This window comes from Miniopterus natalensis, chromosome 1 (assembly GCF_054644295.1).
Source record: "Miniopterus natalensis isolate mMinNat1 chromosome 1, mMinNat1.hap1, whole genome shotgun sequence".
In the NCBI taxonomy this organism is placed as follows: Eukaryota; Metazoa; Chordata; class Mammalia; order Chiroptera; family Miniopteridae; genus Miniopterus; species Miniopterus natalensis.
In genome coordinates, this window is record NC_142081.1 from 125,496,038 (window position 1) to 125,505,261 (window position 9,224).

Consider the following 9,224-nt stretch of genomic DNA (forward strand, 5'->3'; position numbering starts at 1 on the left):
GCACATGAAGGCAGGTCTTGGAATGGAGGAGAAGACTGAGCTGAGTGCCAGAGTTTTTAGTGAATGAGGACTTAGGTGGCGTAGTGAAGGGTGTTGGGTAAGGCTGTAGTCCAATAATATGAACTTCAAAGGAATAGTGCTGGATAGAAGAGGGAGTATAGTAATGGTCTGGAAGTGTTGATGGGACTATAGAGCTCACCTCTTTACCCTGAAGTATCTGGGATGAGAGTGGGTAAATAATTGCCACTTGGGGGCGTAGAGAAAGCAGTCTCCCCAGGATTTGATTAACTCATGGGGGCAGAAGAAATGCTTTAGAATAGCTAAGGCTATGGGAAGTTTATATAACGGAAAGGTTTAGAAGGTGTTTCAGAAGAAGTCTCTGACTTCCTAGAACCTTGAATCTCTTTACCTTTACTATTTATGTTATTCTGAGTAAATTATCTATGCTTTAGTATTCCTAAAGCATCAGAAATACTCTTCCTTTGCTTTAATACATTTCTGAAAACTTAGAGAATGGCAAACTTTGGGTTCTTTCCTTCTAAAATTTAAAAGGCAATAGGTACTCTTTCCACTAGATGCCAAGCTAACATTTTTATTAAGGGAAAATGATTACTCATTAAGAGCATTTTAGGTTCAATTGTAATAATTTCATTATGTTTATATAATCTGTACTTCTTGGTGTTGGTAAATTCATTTTTATATTTCCCACCTAGTTTTATAAGGGCAAAAATATGACTAAATACTCAAATATTACCAGAAACGTTGTACAGACAAATGTGACATTGCCAAAAATGACCTGTTAGTAGTGCTCTTAACTTATGACCTAATAAACTCAGTCCAAACTCACTTTTGGAAAGACAATTGAAGGATTTAAGTGACAAATTCAGTGTGGGTTGCAAAGAAAAACGTATGAAAATCAAGGATCAGCTGTAACGATACTGTTACAGTTGTCACAAGTTGACAAGTGAGTAAAGCCAAGTAAAAAAATGGAATGAGATCTTTTCTGGCTGTTCCAGATTAAATAAATTGATGAAATCAAGAGGCAAAAGGAGCAAATTTCCTCCTTTTAAAACATATACTGATTAGAGAAATAGATTTCTGTGTTCACAGGCCTTATTTAAGAAGCAGATAAGTTCAAAGTATACTTTAATTTTTTAAAGTAGCTTTTTATCTAAGGTAATCATTTTCCTGTGTGATACATTTTGAGGCTAAAAATTAAACATTCGGAAAGTACAGAAAAGTTAACTTTGGGAACCAAGTTTTTATATGTTTTTATCTGCTCTGGCTGGGTAGCTCAGTTGGTTAGTGTATCATCCTGATAAGCCAAGGTTACAGGTTCAATCCCTGGTCAGGGCATCTACAAGAGTCAACCAATGGCCCAGCCAGAGTGGTTCAGTTGGTTGCGCATCTTCATGTGCGCCAAAAAGGTTTTGAGTTTGATTCTTGGTCAGGGCACATAAGGAGGGCACAACTGATCGATATTTCTCTCACATATGGATGTTTCTCTCTCTCCCTTCCTCTCTCTAAGCATGTCCTTGTGTGAGGATTAAAAAAGAAAAAATAGAATTAATCAATGAGTACATCAATAAGTGGAACAACAAATCAATGTTTCCCTCCTTTTCTTCTCTCTCTCTCTCTAAAATCAATATAAATTTTTTAATGCTTTTATTTTTTTATAAGTAGAAATGCTTTTATCTTTTATAAATAGAAATGATTAGGTTTCAAATTTTTTAGAGTAAGTTTTTTTTTCTTTTCTCATTTATGGTTTTTGCTTCTCCTAAGTTTTTTTGCCTCTTTATATATCTGCTTTTCTATTTTAGGACTCATATGAACGAGCAAAACATATTTTGAAGACTCATGCAAAAGAGCACAAGAATCTAGCAGAAGCTTTATTGACCTATGAGACTTTAGATGCCAAAGAGATTCAAATTGTTCTTGAGGGGAAGAAATTGGAATTGAGATGATAACTTTCTTGAAATGGGTACGTTGCTGGTTTCACTGCAAGAATATAAGTAGCATTGCAGAACTCTCCTTTTGCAACACTTCTCTCCCATTCTTGATGGGGTATCACTCAAGGGTGTGAAACACTTTGTCATCCTTTTGTCACATTTATCTCATTTTGGTTATTCTCATGATGACACCTATTGCAGATTAGCAATCCATAGCATCTGTGTTAAAGAAAATAAAGAACTATCAGGATTAAAAAACAGCTTGTTTGAGAAATGTTCATCAGTTATTAAGTTGCACATAAATAATGATTTTATGGTCGGTTTCGCTACTAGATGTGAATAAAATTGTGCCTTTAGCTACTTGGAAGTGTTTTTACTTTGAAAAAATGAAATTGTTGAAGAGTTGTCCTTATTTCTAGATAGCACCATTGATCTTTGATAAAGAAATGATGCTATTTGGCTGCTGGTAAACCATATTTCTACATACATCAGTGGAAACTTCATTAAGATACACTTAATTATGCTCCAGATTGTCCATATATGAAGTGGTATTTAAAAAATCTTAAGAGTAGTGAATTGTAAATGTACGGGTACAATCAGAATTTAAATGATTATAAACTCTTAGAAATGCAGCTTGCATTTTTGTGGTCTTTGTTTTTAACATTACTATCATGCTGACGAATGAAATTTATTTCAGAGCGGTAGTATTTTGTTAAATAAAAAAGTGGCACTTCAGATTCTGAATAACTATATCATTATGCTTGGTATTCAAAGTAAAATTACACCAAAAGCTCAGTCCCCTTCAAAATGAACTTTTGAATTACCGTGTCAGAAATGGAAAACTGTGTTTGCTTTTCTTTCAGATTTTGTAAATATGAACGTTACAGGATTTACAAATTTATTTCACTCAATAGAAAAATTATTTTAGAGTACATTGTATTGGTTTTTATATTTAACCAAATTATATTCTTGAAGTGGTTTTATTAAAATTACCTACAGTTTTGTAATAACTTTTAAGCTGTATATGGTCTTCATTGAAGATGTTGATAGCAGGAACTTGCCACATGATATTCTTGCCCCTTTTAAAAATTTTAAATTTCGATGTAATTTCAAACTTACAGAAATATTACTAGAATAATACAAAGAACTTCCATATACCCTTGACAGAGATTCATCAGTTGTGTTCATTTGCCTAATTTTTTTATTGCCACCTCCCTTTTTCTCTTCTCCTCCCTCCACCCTCTCCCTCTTTGTGTCTGTATATGTATGTGGGTATACATGTCTTTGTGTGGATTCATGTTTCATTTCTCTTGGGTAGACTTCTAGGATTAAAATTGACGACTTGTGGTAACTTTTATGACCTGAGGAACTGTTTCTAAAGTCACTATATAATATTATATTCCAACCACCAGTGTTTGAGGGTTCCAGTGGCTCCACATCCTGTATAGTATTTCTTAGTCTTTTTTTTTTTTTTAAAAATGTTTTTATTGATTGTAGAGAGGAAGGGAGAAGAAAAGAGAGAGAGATAGAAACATCAATGATGAGAGTCATTGGTCGGCTGCCCCCCACTGGGGATCAAGCCTGCAGCCCAGGCATGTGCCCAGACCAGGAATCGAACTGTGACTTCCTGGTTCATAGGTTGACCCTCAACCACTGAGCTACGCTGGCTGGGCTTTTTTATTTTAATTTGAATGTGTTGGCGTAACCCTAGCCAATAAAATTATATAGGTTTCAGGTATACAGTTCTATAGCACATCATCTGTATATTGCACTGTGTATTCACCACCCAGTTCAAGTCTCCTTCCATCACCATCTCCCCTCTACCTTCCCTCATCCCCCTTTAGTCTGTCTTTTTGATAAGGCCATTCTAGTAGATGTGAAGAAGTATCTTATTAGGGATTTAATTTACATTTCTCTAGCACACATAATGTTGAGCATTCTCTCCTCTTCTAGTTGCCATTTGTATATCTTTGGAGAAATATCTATTCCAATATATGACCCCCAACCCCTTTGGGGGTTGTCTTAGGTGTTTTAAGAAATTCTATTTTATGAATACGAGTCCTTTATCAGCTGGATCTTGGCTTTTTTAAATCCAGTCTGGCAATTTCTTCTGTTATTTGTGTTGGGAGTGTAGTTCATATTTAATATTGATATAGTTTTTAATATCTGCTATTTCACTATTCATTTCCTGTTTTTCTCAGCTAAAGAAGTCCCTGTGTTCCCCTTTTATTTAAGTTACATCTTAGTGGTCACTCTAGGGATGACAATATGCATCAACTTACCACAGTATACTTCAAAATAATATAAATTTAATTATGGTAAAATGTATTAACTTTATTCTAGTATCTCATTTTTTCTCTTTATGCTATTGTCTTTTGTAGTATCTGTATATGTTACAACTCAACAATACAGTACAATAAGTACTGCTTTAAATAATCTTATGTTCTTAGTCTTTGTCTAGGAATGTCTTTGTTTTGCCTCTTTGAAAGAATAGTTTTGCTGGCTATAGAATAATATGTGATCGGACAGTGTTTTTCTTTAATAACTTTGAATATGTTATCCCATACATCCTGACTTCCATTATTTTTGGTGACAAGTCAGCTGTTAAATCAAAATTTTGGTCTCCTTTGTTGATAGGTTGTTGATCTCTTGTTTTTAAGATGTTTTTCTTAGCCTTGACTTTTAATAGTTGGACTGTGATATGTTTGGGTGTAGATGTCCTTGTGTTTTTTGTACTTGGATTTGTTTAGCTTCTTGGATCTGTACATTGTTTTTCATGAAAGTTGAGAAGTGTTTTTTGTTTATTTTAATCTTCACCCGAGAATATGTTTCTATTGATTTTAGAGAGACAGAGAAAGAGAGAGAGAGAGAGACATTGATGGAGAGAGAACCATGGATAGGTTGCCTCCAGTATGCGCCCCAGCCAGGGATTGAACCTGCAGCCTAGGTATGTGCCCTGACCAGGAATTGAACCCACAACTTTTTGGCATATGGGACGATGCTCCAACCAACTGAGACTCCAGGATAGGGCAAATTTACACATTTTTGACAATTATTCCTTCATATATACTTATCTGTCCTTTATTGTTTCTCTTCTCCTTTTGGGATAGCCCTTACAAATGTGTTGAAACAGTTGATATTGATCTAGTCTCTCGGGCTTTGTTACTTTTCTTCATTGTTTTCTCTCTCCTCTTAAGATTGAATAATTTCTTTTGATTCTTAAAGGTCACTGAATTCTTTCTTCTACCATCTCAAATCAGTGTACTTTTCATTTCAGGTCATGTTTTTCATCTCCACATTTCTCTCTGGTTTCATACACTCTGTATCTTCATTGAGATTCTTCATGCATTGCATCATTTTTATAATAGTTTTCATTATTCTTTAAACATGATTTCCATTAGTTCTTTGAACATGTTCATAATAGCTGCTTTTAAGTCTATGATAAATCCAACATCTGGAGGAGAAAAACAGTTTCTATTTTCTTCCTTAGTAAGGGTCACAGTTTCTTATTTCTTTGCTTTGTAATCTTACTGATGTTGTAAATATGGAGTCAATTTTCTTTGCAGAGGTTTTTTTTTTATTTTGTTTAATAAGTTGCCTCCAGCAAATTTGTGAAGTTCGTCCCTACTAGAGTGTGCAGCCATTCATGTCCCTGTTGATTTTAAAGGTGTTTAAATCTTGCTTCCTAAGGTTTGCTGCTGTGTCTGCAATGCTTAGCATTTATTGGACCGAGGTCCTCTTCATACCCCATCAGTCAGGACTTCCACCCTGCTGATGGATCTGTGTGTTGACTCACAAGTACATTCAATGTTCAGGTCATTTTCAAGCCTGCCTTGGTTTTGTACATCCCAGAGAACAAATGAATCAGTTTGGAAAAGTGTTCCATATGTTTCTTGGTAACTCTTACAAGGAAAAAACATTAATGACAGCCTTTGAACTGGAATTGGAAAACATTTGCTAAGGGATTTGTTACGGTATCCGTTGTTTTTTTATCACAAAACAAATGTTACTCTACACATTATTTATTCTATTAGCCTAACTTAAATGAGTGTGCAGGAAAAGTGAACCATGGTATTATTTGAGTCTTAGATAGGCATGAGAGAGAGTTCTAAGCAACAACTTTCTACAGGGCATCTGCTCTGGATCCAAACCTAGTTTCCACAGAAATCTGGGAATGGGAAATTTTAAATTCCAATTGCTTGTAAGCAACTTGTGATCCAGATAGCTAGCATTTGACCAAGGAAACACAGAAGCTCAGAGTTGGCCTAACATACGCTCTTTGAGTATCTCTGGTCCATACAAAAACACTAGAGTCAACCAAATCTCTCTCTACACCTGACCTGGAGTCCTGGTGTGTGGTTCCTACCTCTCTGCAGCCTGGTAATGTCTTTGATCCTCATTGTAGGCTGCATCAGGAAATGTCAGTGTCTTCTCTTCAGATATCAGTACAGAGAGACTTTACTGTAAATCTGAGGAGACAAGTGGGGTACAATAGATAATTTTCTAGTTGGGGTGTTGAAGGAGGCAGATGCTTGGTGATCACATTTGAAACCATTCACACACACCAAAACCAGTTAGTCTAGAGCTGAGTCGGCCTGATAAATTTTTGTTGTTATGTTAACTGTTCTTTTACCAATGAAGGCATTCGTCCCACCCCATCACTCTCCAGCAGCAATTTTTGCTGAAGGTCCAGGCACTCAGCTTCTGAGTTGCTATTTCCAAACAATTTTGGAAACTCTTCAACCAACAAAGAATAAAATGATAATAATGGCCTCTGAAGAATAACTGCCTGAATTAATATCTACTAATTTGTCTTGCTGTAAAATATAGTTGACAAACTTTCAAATTTTTCTGGTGCATTTTCTGCAGTGTTTCTGTTACTTTTCATTTTGGTTAGTTCTTGAAATCATTAGCAAATGTAATAGGAATCTGGTGAGTTCCGAGTTAGCTGGTTTTGGATTAGCTGTTGTGGGCCTGCTCCTTTGTGTTTCACCCACAACACCAGATATAGTCCAATTGAAATTGTTGGATCAAGAACTACATTAAAAGGAGTTTCTGTATGTATTCACGTGTTTATACCAGTTTCTATGGAGTATGGAGTCAACATATTTTGCCTTCTTAAGAAATGGAATAAAGAAGGAAAGATAGGAGTTTCTGATAGAGAAAGATGGAAGCAAGGGGAAATGAGTATTTAAACTTTAAGTTTGTAAATCTTAAAGAATATGGAACGTGTGTGGAGCACAAAAGACTCCATAATGGTAAAGATGATAAGATTTCACAAGGTCAGTAAGCAGATTATTGAAAAGTTTGGCTAATGTGATTTGAGGAAAAAATAGCTATATTTTATGTTGTTAATTTTTTTAAGCAATTTTCTTAACCCTTCAATAAAAACAACCCCTCTTGCTTGCATTTTACTTTTGTTTTTTCATCTGCATCATAACATTCCTAAGTATTACATCTTTCTGGTGAAACTTTATTGTGCAGTTTGCCTTTCCTGCGAACCTGCCATAAACTGTCAACTCCTTTACCATTTACAAAATTTTAACTTAAAAAACTTTCAGTCTGGTTGTCATATACACAGGCATCAAAACAATAATCACTTATAAATTATCATGGGAAAATATACCATCAATAAAAAATGAAAAATCCCTGATATGTCTAGAAGTGGGCAGGATTTACATAAGGAAAAAAATTACCACATCTATAATAGTGTCAACAAATAAAAATAAATTAAAATAAATAAAACTACCACCCTGGCATGGTAGCTCAGTTGGTTAGCGCATCCTCCAGATATGCCAAGGTTGTAGGTTCTATCCCCAGTCAGGGAACATACAAGAAGCAACCAATGAATGCATAAGTAAGTGGAACAACGAATAGATGTTTCTCTCCCTTTCCTCAATAAATATTTTTAAAAATTTATTTTTAAAAACTACCAAAAGCTAAGAGGAACATATAAATAAGAAAGGAAATTGAGAGACGTAATATGTATCTAGATACACTGATTTAAGAGATTGCCAGTTAAAATTAATTCTCTTAAGATTTTTTAAAAAAACTTGGAACACATTAAAAATTCGTCCCAAATAATTTTGAGGTAAACATTGCCAGAAGACGGAAAACAAATAAGTAGGGGGAACTTTGGAACTGTAACTAGTAAAATGTTTTATAAAGAAGTTAAAATAGTGCAGTACTGATGCAAAAAAAGCAGATCCCTCAGTGGGTTAAAACACAAAACCCCAAAACAAAAAACCTGAGGATTTAATGCACAGTAAAGTGACACTTAAACTAGGTGAGAAAAAATGGTTTTTGACATGTAAATAGCCATTTTTCAAAAAGTTCTTAAATGTTAACTCCATGTTCCAAAATTAGGGCAGAATAAAAAATGTAAATGTAAGAGATGGGCCAGGTGGGGAGGATTGAGCAGCATAGGAAACTTGCTTTCATTTCATCTGAAGAACATACACTGGTTTCTCATAAATTTGCACTTGCAGACACCACAATCTCTGAAACCACGAAAACGTCTTTCTGTGCATCCGCTTAATTCCCTGGAGGTTGGTTGGGGCCCAGAGGGATGTGGAAGAAAAATAAACTAAGGCACAAGGAGATTGAGTTGTTTTTTTTTAAGGGGAGTTTTCTGGGGGAGGAGACCTTGAGCATCCTTAAGTTCCACACCACCCCTAACCCCGGTCCTGGGCAAAGTTTTTTTTTAACGGAAGGGGAGGTGGGGTGGAGAGAAACATTCATGTGAGACATCGATTGGTTACCTCCCACAGGCGCCCAGCCGGAGCCAGGAATCAAACCTGCAACCTAGGTAAGTGCCCTGGGCAGGGAATGGAACCCGCGACTCTGGTACTCTGCCTAAGCTCTAACCACCTGGACACGCCTGCCAGGGAAATGGGGAGATTTGAAACACTTGGGCCTCGCGCATGCGCCCTGGGTACCCTTGGCTGTAGGTCTCTGTGCGCATGCGCAGTGATGGCAGCGGCAGTGCTTGGTTACTGTGATTCTGGGCGTAGGGATTCTAAGTCCTCAAACTGCCAAACGGCTCTCCTTGAACGTCGTGGCGGCGGGCTGCTGGAGAGAGTGAGTATTGGGCCCGGGAGGCACGAAAAGCGGAGGGGGGGGGGGTGCGGCTTCTCTGAAGCCCGTAGCCTCTGCAATAATGATGTTTGGTTTTTGGAGGCGGTCCCCCTGGTCCCTTTGGGCCACCCCCCACCCCCACCCCACCCCGCCAGAGGGGGGCGTCTCTGGAGTTGGAAGGCGCGGCTCTCCAGACAG

The 9,224-nt window shown here is 36.8% G+C and overlaps 1 protein-coding gene across 1 annotated transcript in view; it reads left to right on the top strand.

Annotated features, from left to right (window-relative positions):
• YME1L1 (YME1 like 1 ATPase) overlaps window positions 1-2,959 on the top strand; it is a 52,548-nt gene extending 49,589 nt beyond the window's left edge. Inside the window, exon 19 of the mRNA XM_016219416.2 lies at window positions 1,821-2,959. Coding sequence (XP_016074902.1) covers window positions 1,821-1,964 — 144 coding nt within the window. The 3' untranslated portion in view covers window positions 1,965-2,959. The remainder of the gene's footprint in view (window positions 1-1,820) is intronic.
• The last annotated feature ends 6,265 nt before the right edge of the window (window positions 2,960-9,224 follow it).